Here is a 14135-nt window from a genome sequence, read left to right as displayed (position 1 = left end):
GGCCTCACGCATGAGAGGGAGAGGAAGAGGGAAAGCCGGTTGCCCGCAAGGGATGCACGAGAGAGAGAGGGAGAGGGAGACGGGCGCACGAGAGGGAGAAGGAGCGGAAGAGGGAGAGAGGTCTCGAGTTTTGGGGTGGGCTCTGAGGAAATCGCCCTACGGTAGGGCGACTGTGCACGACCAGAAAATGAAGATGGAGAGGGAGGTCTCATGTAGGGGGGTCTCGGATTTTGAAGTGTTTATGGCTCTGATGAAATCGCCCTATGGTAAGGCGACTTATATAGTTGTCCTACAATAAGCGACTAATAGAGTCGCCTTATGATAGGGCAACTCATATAGTAGTCCTAACATAAGGCGACTGTTGTCCAACGCATCACCCCACCTGGCATTGGATGTGCTAAGTCAGCATAGAAAGTCGCTCTATGATAGGGCGACTTTGCCTGGAGCAGTACTTTCGTAAATATTTTGGAAACAGCATTATTTTGGTAAAATATTTTAAAATTAATGTTATTTTGATAAAAAATCCTTTTGGATCTAAGGCCAACATCATCTGCTAGTGGTATCTTATCTTTTTTTTTGGATACCCAAATTTTACTATGATGAATTGTAAGTTATATAAGAAATACTCCATGTACCTAATGTGATTATTGGTATTTACTATTTCCCCCGTAGTTCATTGAGGTGTATTAGTAAAAATGGGCTTTTCTCTCTTGAGTCCTGAGCGGTTATGGAGGTTTCTTTTCTTACTAGAGTGCTCCCTAAGATGGATAAAACATTAACTCATGATTATGTCCATAACCTCCTGTTCTTGATATCATGTGTTTTGTTTTTCAGCTACCTTGCAATGGTTCTATATCATGCTGGCGACATGGCAGGAGCCATAGTGCAGCAGCACAAAGAACTAATAATAAATGAGTGCTGTCTCTGTCAGATCATCCTGATACTGCACACAGGCACAGACTTATTCTTGCACTGCTTATTATCCTAACTAATCACATCTTTTAAATCCACTTTGACTAAGCTTCTGTAACATTGTGTTGTTCTACAGCTATGGAAACATGGCTCTCTTCTACCATGGCCTCAAACAGACCGAACTTGCTCTGCAGCATATGTCTGGAATGTTGCTTCTGCTAAGTTTATCATCAGGGCCAGATCATCCTGATCTTGCAGCAACTTTCATAAATGTTGCTATGATGTACCAGGATATTGGGAATATGAATATTGCACTCCGTTATTTGCAAGAAGCACTAAAAAAGAATGAGTGGCTTCTTGGTCCTGAGCATACTCAAACTGCTGTGTGTTACCATGCTCTTGCCATTGCATTTCACTGTATGGGTGCCTACAAACTTTCTATTCAGGCACGTAATTTGAATCTTAAAGCACTAGTCATTGGACAAATTAAGGATATGATTTGTTTATGATACTGACTGTTTCTTCTTATGGCATCATGAAAAGAAAACTTACGATATACTCGTTAAGCAAGTTGGGGAGGAGGATTCAAGAACAAAAGATTCAGAAAATTGGATAAAGAGATTTAAATTGCATGAGCAGCAGGTAAATGCAAGTTTCAGCACTTTGAAGCATGGTCTCAAAAACTGGGCTGTGCATTAAATCAGGAAGATGACAATATTGTTATCTAATTCTAATGTTATGTGGGATAAGTTGGCAGCTGCAAATTCTGTTATTGGACCAGTACTATCGTACAAATGTTGTTATATTATGTGGAAACAAATGAAAACAAGTGAATAACTACTGAACAGAAGGGGAGAAGAGAATTTAAAAAAATAAACATTTAAGAAATAAACTATTGATTTATTAGAATGATTTGGGGACCATTTGCATATCTCATTGGAGAAATTTTTTTGTTAGATGACTAACACTCAAAAAATTAATGAGGAAACTGAAAATGTATCAACCAAGTGTATTACTGCTGGTTCCAGGAGCAATTCATGTGTTCAAGAACACTCTGAAATGCTTTTCTATTTCGATATGATCTTTTAACATGGATAGGTAGGTGATATTTTAGCATTTTGTTATTAAGAATGTGCGACTCTTTTTACCTGTTCCTCAAGATAAATGCCGCCTTTGGTTACAAGAATAGATAGATATTGTTTGCTTATAAGATCATTTTAATCTGTTTTAGCTTTTCTTTCTCCCTTGCAAGAAGGTGTTAAGCATTACAATTTTCTCAGATATTCAGGCCCTTGCCTTTTTGTTTTATGAGATTTTCATGGTAACACCATCAGAATCTGTTCAAGATAGTGTCAAGAGAACAGTCTGTCTCACATTTTAGCTTTATAGATAGGTTATGAAACTTTCCTTTTTAGAAATAGTTTTTGAATTTTTGCCAATATCTTGTACAAATGAGAACATGGTGTTATTACTCTAATTGGTGTTTTTCATTAATATTCTGCTTGATCGTCTTGTGAGCTTATTTAGAGCTGGAATCTGTTTTGCTTTTTGCTTTTATATACATGCATAGAAGATGGATTTATTTAAAATTAAATTACTTGGGGCCAGGCAAGTGCACAGAAACAAAAGTGGCAGGTGGTGAATACAGCTTCTGCCTTAGAGGGTATTGATATTTTGAAGGTATGTCCAAACTTATCTTTATAAAGTTGTGTGTGTATTCGTTTGCTTCAATGTTAAACTTTAGTTTTTGTTAGTTCCTGTTAAATCATTTGACCATGAACTGTCTTCCCTGGTATAGAGTGGAGCAAATCACATTGCACATGATTAATCTTTACGTTTGATCATTTGGGAAATGTCATAGGATTTTGTTTCTCCAGTATTGCAGCGCTGAAACCCAAAAATGATCATAGAATTCTCACAAAGGAATTTGTAAAGTTTTAAAATTTCATAGAACAGATGCATGGGTGGATTTACTTCTAGGCCATAGTTGCACAATACAGCCACAAAGTAGATAGTTTTTTTTTCTAGCAACAGATGTTTCCTTTTGTTTGTGGTTATAAGTGTGTATCTAAACTGGTAAGAAGTGGGCCAAGCATGTGTTTCAAGATGTACTGATCAAGATTAAGCTGGTTGGATTTTGGTAATTATATCAGAAGGCTCGAACAAAATTTAAAAGCCCTTCCCTCTTCATAATAAAGAACAGCATGATCCTTGATTTAGACCCTGCACTGCACTCTGCAGTTACTCTAGCATTTCCCTTGAGAGTTCATAAATGTAGCTTCATTGTAATAGTCATATCTCCTGTTATATTTGGTCCATATCAGGACAGGCACAATATGATTCTAGTAATATGCTTCAGCGGGCTAACCCTGCCCTTTTACAGGCATTCCAGGCTGTGGCTGGGGGCTCTGGAAATACTAGCACATCATCAGTGAACAAGTCCCTTAATGCAGCTATAACTGGTGAGACCCTGCCTTGGGGAAGGCGTGCTGATGAACGGGCAGCTCGAGCAGCAGCAGAAATCCGAAAGAAAGCTGAAGCTACAGGCCTCATATGCCAGATTGGTGTCCCTGTCCAAGCTCTTCCCCCACTGAGTCAACTCTTTAACATCATTAACACCGGTGCTGCTGCTTCTGAAACTCAACCAAATGCCCAGGCAAATGAACCCAGGAGGGAGAGAAGTGATCAATGCATGAAATAGGATATTAGAAGTATTAAATTTTATGTTATTTAATTTATATTAGTTAAAATTTGATGCTTCTTATTATCTTTTATAGGTATTGTTATGCACAGAGAAATATTCATAAAATCAACCAGCAAATCACCTAGTCCAAACTCAAATCAAAGGTCCGAACTATGGCAGATTGCTGACAGCATGGTGCAGAGTGCAGTGCAGAACACAGACCCATATGATATGCAGAATGCGGCAAGAAGCCAAATGTGAAAATGAAGCAAGGGACATGCACAGCATTAATACAACAAGAGAATTTTTCGAGAAGTGGATGTGGGCTTTGGCATTAGCAATTAATAGAGAGGCTACGTTGGCTTTAAAGCATGGAGTGAGCTGGTGCTTTCGTGTGAGCAAGTGATGTGAGTGCTGACATTAATGTAAAAGCAAGAAGAAGTGCTGGGATAGGATTGTGTGCAGATGGCTGAGTCGTATTGCATGTGAGGACCCATGGAAAAAAGGTCTGTATGTGAACGCGAGAAGAAAATGAGGCTCGGGAGGAAGTGCACAGCACAGGTTGGCACCACAAAGCTAGGAGCGAGTGTGAACGCGAGCGGCAAGGCTTCTACGCGGAGATGTGCGCGAGTGCTATTATGCAAAAAAAATTATTATTTAAACTTTTTTTAGAAAAAGAGTTTGGGTTGGAAAAGTCTCATTCCTCTTGCCTTATCCTCCCTTGTTCTTCAATCTCGTCCATCTATCTCCTAATTCTTATTCATAGTTTTAGTCTCATATTTAGAAAACATGAAAACTGTCTCCCTGCCTACACCTATAAATAAAGCCCAATGCTTTTACCAAGAGACATCTCTCTTTACATCATAGCTCTTGTAGAGGTTTTCATCCCATCCTAGATTTTTTAGCCATCTTGTTCCCACTTACTTCTATCCTTCCAACATACGGGAAGGAGACTCAGTTGGAGGAGTGCGAGAATCAGAAGGGGAGAAAGTTTCGTAGAGGAAGGCTGTCGGAGATCCTAGTTTAGGTTTTTCTCTTTTTTTAGTTTTAATTTTTGTTTTGAATCCAACTCCAAGCCCTGTTAATGGTTTAGGAGTTAAGAACATATTGTAGTTACGGAGTTTAAATTTTTGTAATGAATTCTTGTTTTAATATTTCATTATTTTTTATTTATGCAAGTTAAATTCTGTAAGTTTAATTTCAGTACATAGGATAGTTTAATTTTCTTGCTTTTTTCCTTCTTATTTAATTTCTGCATTTCTTTCATTTTCTGCAATATTAAATTTTAGCAAATAGTTAAGGTTTTTTTCATATTTTTAATCGATTTTATAGCTTCTAAACGAGTCATGTTTGGCTAAGCAATTCTTTTGGAGTTTGCGATGAAGCTAAACCATGGTTAGAAGCTAAATTTTTTGGATTCTTTTCATCTTTTTAATATTTAGAATCTTTCTCTTTTTCTTTCCTCTTGTCAAGAGACTTGATGAATTATAGGTGGATTGAAACCTCTTCATAGTTCATGATTGATTCGGTACAAAAAGTGGTAACAGGTAGAAGGTTCACAATTTCTACAAATCTTCTTCTCTTTTTTGTGAAAAAGCTTGATGAGTAATAGTTGGGTTAGAGCTCCTTCACAGCTCATACTTGGATAACACAAGAGAAGAAGTAAAGAGAGATCAGAGTTCTCAACCATTTCTTGTTGTAAAATCTTGATAGGTCATAGTTGGGTTAAAATTTCTTTATGGCCTATGCTTGGATCAACACAAGAAAGGAGAGTCTCTTATCTAGGGTAAAGCGAAATGCTTGATAGATCATAGTTCAATTAAGTCTTTTCATGGTCCATGCTTGTTCATGCTTTGCACTTTGATAAAAAGATCTTAAGGACATTCTATGAGAAATAATGAGAATAGCTATCTAAATTATTGGTCTACTGGATTCAAAAGCCCTAGATCTTTTAGTTGATATATTTCTATAATTATTTTTTTTACTGCTTTATTAGTAGTTTACCATCAATCTCCATATCTTCTTCAAAGCTCGCTTGAGTAAGAGTTTAAACACACTTTAAACACTTAATTTCTTGTGGGATCGATTCGTACTCGTCGAACGTGCTATCTTGCACACCGTACGTTTGTGGTTATTTTTAAAATATATTAAATTTTTGAAATAATCACAAGCACATGACGTGCAAGATAGCACATTCGACGAGTATGGGTCGATCCCATAAGGAATTGGGTATTTGAAATGTATTTAAACTCTTACTCGAGCGAGCTTTGAAGAAGATTTGGAGATTGATTGTAACCTACTAATAAAGCAGTAAAAAAAATAATTACAGAAATATATTAACTAAAGAATCTAGGGTTTTTGAATCCACTAGATCAATGATTTAGATAGCCATTCTCATAGTTTCTCATAAAATATCCTTAAGATCTTCTTATCAGAGTGCAAAGCATAAATAAGCATGGATCATGAAAAGACTTAACTGAATTATGATTCATCAAGCATTTTGCTTTATCCTAGATAAAACACTCTTCTTTTTTGTATTGATCCAAGCATAGGCCATGAAGGGATTTTAACCCAATTATGGCCTATCAAGGTTTTACAGCAAGAAAGGGTTGAGAACTCTAATCTCTCTTTACTTCTTCTCTTGTGTTATCTAGGTATGGGCTATGAAGGGGCTCTAATCTAACTATAACTTATTAAGCTTTTCCACAAGAGAGAGGAGAAGATGATTTGTAGAAATTGTGAATCTTCTACCCGTTACCACTTTTTGCACCGAATCAAGCATGAACTATGAAGGACTTTCAACCCAACTATAATTCATCAAGTCTCTTGGCAAGAAGGAAGCAAAGGGGAAGGATTCTAAATATTAAAAGTACAAAAAAAATCCAAAGAAAATTGATTTTTAACTATAGTCTAGCTTCATCGCAAATCTCAGAGGAATTGCTTGGTCAGACATGGCTTGTTTAAAAAGCTATAAAATTGATTAAAAAATATGAAAGAAATCTTAACTATTTGTTAGAATTTAATGTTGCAGAAAATAAAAAGAATGCAAAAATTAAATAAGAAGGAAAAGAGTAAGGAAATTAAATTATCCTATATGTTGAAATTAAACTTGTGGAATTTAACTTGCATGCAAGAATTCATTGCAGAAATTTAAACTCTATAACTACAATGTTCCTAACTCCTAAGTTATTAACAGGGCTTAAAGTTGGATTCAAAACAGAAATTAAAACTAAAGAAAAAGAAAAATCTAAACTAGGATCTCCTCCCATAGTCTTCCTTTGTAGAACTTTCTCCTCTTCTAATTCTCGTACCTCCTCCTGACTGACTCTCTTTCTCGTACATTGAAAGGGTGGAAGAAAGTGAGAATAAGGTGGCTAAAGAACCTAAGACAGGATGAAGATCTCTACAAGAGCTATGGTGTGGAGAGAAAGATGTCTTTTGGTAGAGGCATTGGGCTTTATTTATAGGTGTAGGCAGGAAGGTGGTTTTCATGTTTTCTAGATATGGGACTAAAAATATGAATAAGAATTAGGAGATGGATGGACGAGATTGAAGAACAAGGAAGGATAAGGCAAGAGGAAAGAGGTTTTTCCAACTCAAACTCTTTCTCTAAAAAAAATTTTCAAGTATTTTTTTTTTCCGCGTAACAATGTTTGCGCACGTCTTCACGTAGAAGCCTTATCGCTCGTGTTCATGCTTGCTCTAGCTTCGTGGTGCGCATCTATGATGTGTGCTTCCTTCCGGGCCTCGTTTCCTTTTCAAATCTGCGTATAGGCTTTTTCCCATGAGTCTTCGCGTGCAATACAACTCAGCCATCTGCACACAGCCCACGCTCCAGCACTTCTTCTTGCTTTTACATTAGTGCCAGTACTCATACCACTTGCTCACACCAAAGCACCACTTTACTCCATATTTTAAAGCAAACATAGGTTCCTCCATTAATTACTAATGCCAAAGCCGACATCTACTTCTTCCAAGAAATTCTCTCTCTGTATTAATGTCGTGCATGTCTCTTGCTTCATTTTCACATTTGACTTCTTGTCGTATTCTGCGTATCATATGGATTCGTGTTCTGCACTGCGTGGTCAGTGACCTGCCATAGTTTGGATCTTTGATTTGAGCTTGGACTAGATGATTTGCTGGTTGATTTTATGATATTTCTCTGTGCATAATACTACCTAAAAAAGATAATAAGAAGCATCAAATTCTAACTAATATAAATTAAATAACATAAAATTTAATACTTCTAATATCCTATTTTATGTATTGATCAGGAAGCAATAGCTCTACCTTGCATGATACTTTAGTTGGCACAAAGGATGCCGATGGGTCAGCTGAGAACAATGAAGATCGAGCTCCTATTGGTTTAGGAACTTATTTTGGTTCTTTGGATTCCAAGAAGCAAAAATCAAAACCACAGGCTGCAGCTCGAGTAAGGAAATGGTGTTTTTATCACTTAGGCTGTATAGCCTGCGGTTTTGGACATGGATGTGATTTTTAAGGATCACAGAGCATTTTATGCTTCATTGGTGTTAAGTTGATGATAATAAGTGAACATTTTCATTCAGTCGTGAAGGTGAAGATTTTTATACGATGGCATCAACTGGAGTCATGAACATCCAGATAGATGCTGAAGTTTGTTCGATTGATCACGTCTTCTCATGATTTATTCATTTGGATGCTCTAGCTTCTAGCAAAGATCCAACCTCCAGTTGGCAGTATGGACTCAACTTGGGTTTCATTTCGAATAAGTGGTTGCTTAGCCATTTGAATCAAGAAGGCAGATGCAGCAACCAGACGAGCTTCTCTTCATACAGGTCATAATTACTTCCTAAATGATGTATTTTGTACATTATGTCTGAAGAGCATGGCCAGCAAGGCCTTCTAACTTGGAAAATATGGGATATTGGCCACTTAAACAGTTCTAAAAATATTTGTTTTGGCAATGCTCCATTCAAGCGCTCTTATTAGCCTCTTTTTATTAGCGTTAGTTTTATTGTTTTAATACCGCTAAGATGGTGAGCTTTTAACCCAGTAGTCTTTCTCCTATGTATGTTGGTGTAATGCTCATTTTAGTGAATTAAATGAATTCATTCATATTGAATTTTACCCAGTGGGAGCTGTAAAAATAAATTTAGCATTAGTGGCCCTTGAATGATTACCTGGTCATGGGCCTACTTAACACTGAACCATGGTATAATTATAGGACAGCTATAATTGAGAATCCATTCCTTGCATGTTCAAAGTGTGTATGGAATCAATTCCAACTTGGAAAGATCGCCGAGACCTTGGTCGGCAGTAAAGAATAAAATAATCCCTTCGGCGTACTCAGATGGAGTGGAAGAGAGAGGGGTATCTGGTTATCAGCCTTCCAGACTGCCCCTTCGGGGGAAAAAAAAAAATTTAAAGGCAGTGATTGGTTTTTATTTCAAGTGATCTGCAAGTTCCGGCTCTTAAGCCTCCCCTTCTTCGGAGGCAAAAAGATATTTTGTCAAATGTCTTATGCCTTCCTGGCAAAAAAGGCGAGGCAACGGAAGCTTATCTTACAGTTGTTAAATTCGTTGTCAGATACATCTATGCGTTCATTAGTTAGGATATTTTTTTTTGAAAGAAATTAGGCTTTAAAATGGTAATGAGAATAAGTGATTTATATTATAGCTGTTTGATTGGGAGGGTGTCGTATCTTTTCGACTTTTGAGAGGAATGGAGATGCTTTAATTTTTTAAGATCCAATTCCTACTTGGCCTCAATATTTAATCCTATTTTGATTTTAATCACGAATCAAATATATCGAGGGTATCGCCGTTCCGATTTCTATTTCAATCGATTACAATTCGGTTGTGAAGCAAATGAGCGCCCAATCTCTACACGACAAGGCATTTATAGGCCTCTTTTTATTAGATGACTAATATCATCTTCCACTTTTTTTTTTTTTTCCTCAAATGTATCAGCTAGTCTGCCCTAGATCAGCTTTTGTTAGGATTTACCAAATGGTGCATAAGGCACATAAAAATAACCTAACAATCTCTCTAGTTATTAAAAACTTTTGTGTTATTCAAAAACTTTTCACTCTTTCGAATCACTCTGGACTGTTCTCAGACATTCGGATTATTGTTCATTGTACCGTTCTTGTCTGAACTCTGAACCTTTCCTCGCATTCCTCCATTTTATTTTTCCAAGACCAGCCTGGCCTCATTTTCCCACCAAAACCTGAACCTGGTCCCTCTCCAGTCTCCCGTCCTATGAGACCAAGAAGAGGCGCAGTTCACTCAAATCGAACATCAGGAACAGGTGGCACCCAGTGAATGGGGTGGCAGCAGTGCAAGCAACTGTTTAATTCAAACATGGAGAATAAAGCTCCAGTAAAGCATCTTTGGCCAAAGGCCCCGTGCCCCAAAAGCCTCTGGTTTTTGCTTTTGCTTTTCAAACGCCCTCTTCTTTGCACTATTGTTTTGGCCCCATGCTTTGCTTTCCCACGGGCATTGCTGCCCTAAGAAGGAAGGTATGTGAGGATTTTAACACCAAGCGAACCCATCTAAGCCCCCCATTCAAATTGACCTACCTCTCCTTGTCCTATACCCTCCCCAGCAAGAGGCTTTCTTGCAGTTCCCCCTTCTAAAGAAGGCACCACATGTAACTCAACATGGTCGGTTCTCTGCAAACAAACTCCAGTTTAATTTGTCCATGACCGACTTGGTTAAGGCACCGCCACCCATCCATCATGATCACATCTTTATTCCCTCCACTTTCTCCTTTTAAAAATAGCTTCAAGCTCTTCCCTCTTTGGACCCTTCAGTCCCTTGTCCACAAAGACGTAGCTTCTCCATGAATGAAGTCCTCTTCCTTCCCCTTCAAGGCAGAGGCTGCCATCTTGAGTCCCTGAAAGAAAGAAAGGAGAAGACAATCCGAGACTACTTTGCGTCACGATTGGGCTTGAGGTTACTTGCAAGGTGGCCAAAAATTTCGGCTTCCTTGCCGGCAAGGGAAGCCGAGAATATTGGGTGAGGGAGGAGGATCATGAAGCTGGTGGTAGAGGTGGTGGACGCCCATGATCTTATGCCCAAGGACGGCGAGGGGTCGGCAAGCGCATTCGTTGAGGTGGACTTCGGCAACCAGCTCACCCGAACCAGAACCATCCCCAAGGATCTCAACCCTGTGTGGAACCAGAGGCTCTCCTTCTACCTCGACGATCCTGAAAGCCTCTCGAAACAGAGCATCGAGGTCTCCATCTACAACGACCGGAAGACTTTCCCCGGTCGCAACTTCCTCGGAAAGGTAAGAATCCACGGCTCAAATATTGTTAGGAAAGGAGAGGAAATCCTCCAGAGATTCCCACTAGAGAAGAAGTGGTTCTTCTCCTCGGTCAAAGGCGACATCGCCTTGAAGCTCTACATCTCTCCAGACCCCAAAACTCCTCCACCACTTCCATCTCCCCCTCCTTCCATCGATATTAATCCTCCTTCCATTGATACAAGTGAAAGCACCGAAACCGCCCCTTCTACTACTAAAACTCCTACCTCTTCTCCTGCTGAAGAGGAAGCGGAGCTAATCAAAGAGCCAATTGAAGTAAAACTAGAGACCATCCACCACATCAACAAGCATCAGGTCTCGCCACAGCCGGGGAAATCCATCGAGCAGCAGAGCCCAGCAGCGGTGCCAGTGCCCATCATGACCTTCCAGCAGGTCCAGCATGGGCAGGCCCAGGGGAGCCGGGCAGAGGAGTACAAGCTCAAAGACACCAGCCCCCAGCTCGGCGAGCGTTGGCCTGCGGGGGCCCACGGGAAGGGCGGCGCCTGGATGACAAGCTTCTATGGCGACAAGTTCACGAGCACCTACGACCTCGTCGAGCAGATGTACTACCTCTACGTGCGCGTCGTCAAGGCCAAGGACCTCCCCACCAACGCCATCACCGGAAGCTGCGACCCCTACGCGGAGGTGAAGCTCGGCAACTACCGGGGCACCACCAAACACTTCGAGAAGAGGACCAATCCTGAATGGAACCAGGTGTTCGCTTTCTCCAAGGAGCGAATCCAATCGACCATTCTCGAAGTATTTGTCAAGGATAGGGAGATGGTGGCGAGGGACGACTACGTCGGCAAGGTGGTGTTTGATCTGAACGAAGTGCCGACGAGAGTCCCGCCGGACAGTCCCTTAGCCCCGCAATGGTATCGGCTGGAGGACCGCCGGGGGGAAGTCAAGGTGAGGGGGGAGATCATGCTCGCTGTATGGATGGGGACGCAGGCCGATGAGGCCTTCCCGGAGGCGTGGCACGCCGACGCTGCCTCCGTCCAAGGCGAGGGAGTGTTCAACATCCGGTCCAAGGTCTACGTCTCTCCAAAGCTCTGGTACCTCAGAGTAAATGTCATCGAAGCTCAGGACGTGCAACCCAACGAGAGAGGCCGGTATCCGGATGCCTTCGTCAAGGCCCAAGTCGGCAACCAGGTGCTCAAGACTCGAGTCAGCAGCACACGAAGCTTGAATCCCATGTGGAATGAGGACCTGGTGTTCGTCGCGGCGGAGCCCTTCGAGGAGCACCTCGTGCTCACCGTCGAGGACCGGGTGCATGCGACCAAGGACGAGTTGCTCGGGAGGATCGCCTTGCCACTGACCCTGTTCGAGAAGCGGCTGGACCACCGACCGGTGCACTCGCGGTGGTTCAATCTGGAGAGGTTCGGCTTCGGCCCGCTCGAAGGCCAGCAGCGGAAGGAGCTCAGGTTCTCGACCCGGGTCCATCTCCGCGTCTGCCTCGAGGGAGCCTACCATGTCATGGACGAGTCCACCATGTACATCAGCGACACCCGCCCCACCGCCCGCCAGCTCTGGAAGCAGCCCATCGGAATCCTGGAAGTCGGCATTCTCAGCGCCCAGGGTCTGGCTCCCATGAAGACGAAAGACGGCAGGGGCACCACCGACGCCTATTGCGTTGCGAAATATGGCCAGAAATGGGTTCGAACTCGAACGATCATCGACTCTTTCAGTCCCAAATGGAACGAGCAGTACACATGGGAGGTCTACGACCCCTGCACCGTGATCACGCTTGGGGTGTTCGACAACTGCCATCTCGGTGGCAACGACAAGCCTGCCGGAGGTGGCCCGGGCAAAGACACGAAAGTTGGCAAGGTGAGGATTCGGCTATCGACGCTCGAGATGGATAGGATATACACACACGCGTACCCGCTCATCGTTCTCCAGCCGACGGGGGTGAAGAAGATGGGGGAGCTGCAGCTGGCGGTGCGGTTCACGTGCCTGTCCCTCGCCAACATAATCTACCTCTACGGCCACCCTCTGCTGCCCAAGATGCATTATATCCATCCATTCACTGTGAGCCAGGTCGACAACCTGCGGTACCAAGCGATGAGCATCGTGGCGGCAAGGCTCGGAAGGGCGGAGCCGCCGCTGAGGAAGGAGGTGGTGGAGTACATGCTGGACGCGGACTCCCACATGTGGAGCATGAGGAGGAGCAAGGCCAACTTCTTCCGGATCATGTCGCTGCTGTCGGGGTCCATTGCTATGTGCCGGTGGTTCGACGATGTTTGCCACTGGAAGAATCCGATCACGACCATACTGGTTCATGTCTTGTTCGTGATACTGATCTGTTATCCCGAGCTGATCCTGCCGACGATGTTTCTGTACATGTTTATGATTGGGTTGTGGAATTATAGGTTCAGGCCGAGGCATCCGCCGCACATGGACACGAAGCTTTCGTGGGCGGAGGCCACACACCCGGACGAGCTCGACGAAGAGTTCGATACATTTCCCACGACGAAGCCGCATGATTTGGTCCGGATGAGGTATGACAGGCTTCGGAGCGTGGCGGGGAGGATCCAGACGGTGGTGGGGGACATGGCGACGCAGGGGGAGAGGTTTCAGTCTCTACTGAGTTGGAGGGATCCAAGGGCGACGTGCCTGTTTGTGATGTTCTGCCTCATTGCGGCTGTGGTGTTGTATGTGACCCCATTCAGGGTGATAGCACTGGTGGCAGGGCTGTATATACTGCGCCACCCCCGGTTCAGGAGCAAGCTGCCCTCGGTGCCGAGTAATTTCTTCAAGAGACTGCCGTCCCGGATAGATAGCATGCTCTGAAAGGATGTTAGCTACCATCGTGGAACCTGTTTAGGGGGAAGATCTGGCCTTTCAAATTTGTTATAATTTTGGTATTTGTTGAACTATACTGGGTTTTTTTTTTCTTTTTGCCTTTTTTTTTACATGTTTAAGTGGTGTAATGATTTCAAAATTCAGCTCTCTTGTTTTTATTTTGGATGGTGAGTTGAGTCTAGAGTATATTACTATAAGTCCGGTGATGTAATAATGTGAATGTGACATTTTGCTTTTTCATATGTACTTGGTTCTTATTCAAACTTCCCTCCGGCTTTTCTGAGCGCTTTGCAACACAGGTAATGACGCACTAGTCACTACAATCGAATAATACAAGGTACCTTAGGTGGAAGATAGGCTAATATTTGAAGATGATTAGATGAAGTAGAGAAAAAAAGATCAAGCGGACGGTACAGCTCAATGAGACTTCCAGAGAAAGTATGAT

At 42.2% G+C, this 14135-nt stretch overlaps 1 protein-coding gene and 1 pseudogene across 2 annotated transcripts; both read left to right on the top strand.

Moving 5' to 3' along the window:
• Nucleotides 1-8559, top strand: part of LOC105050276 (clustered mitochondria protein-like) — a 51495-nt pseudogene extending 42936 nt beyond the window's left edge.
• A 1174-nt stretch (nt 8560-9733) lies between these two features.
• Nucleotides 9734-13836, top strand: LOC105050275 (FT-interacting protein 1). Of its 2 annotated transcripts, XM_073261501.1 has the most exons (2): nt 10723-10870; nt 11130-13836. In XM_073261501.1, the coding sequence occupies exon 2, from the start codon at nt 11264-11266 to the stop codon at nt 13676-13678; it is 2415 nt and encodes an 804-aa protein (XP_073117602.1). In that variant the 5' UTR covers nt 10723-10870; nt 11130-11263; the 3' UTR covers nt 13679-13836. The 2 variants fall into 2 exon arrangements, with proteins under 2 accessions (XP_073117601.1, XP_073117602.1); XM_073261500.1 differs by having other exon boundaries at nt 9734-13836.
• The last annotated feature ends 299 nt before the right edge of the window (nt 13837-14135 follow it).

This window comes from Elaeis guineensis, chromosome 8, assembly GCF_000442705.2.
Source record: "Elaeis guineensis isolate ETL-2024a chromosome 8, EG11, whole genome shotgun sequence".
In the NCBI taxonomy this organism is placed as follows: domain Eukaryota; kingdom Viridiplantae; phylum Streptophyta; class Magnoliopsida; order Arecales; family Arecaceae; genus Elaeis; species Elaeis guineensis.
The sequence above is the reverse complement of the archived record's forward strand: the minus strand, read 5'-3'. Positions and strand labels throughout refer to the sequence as shown.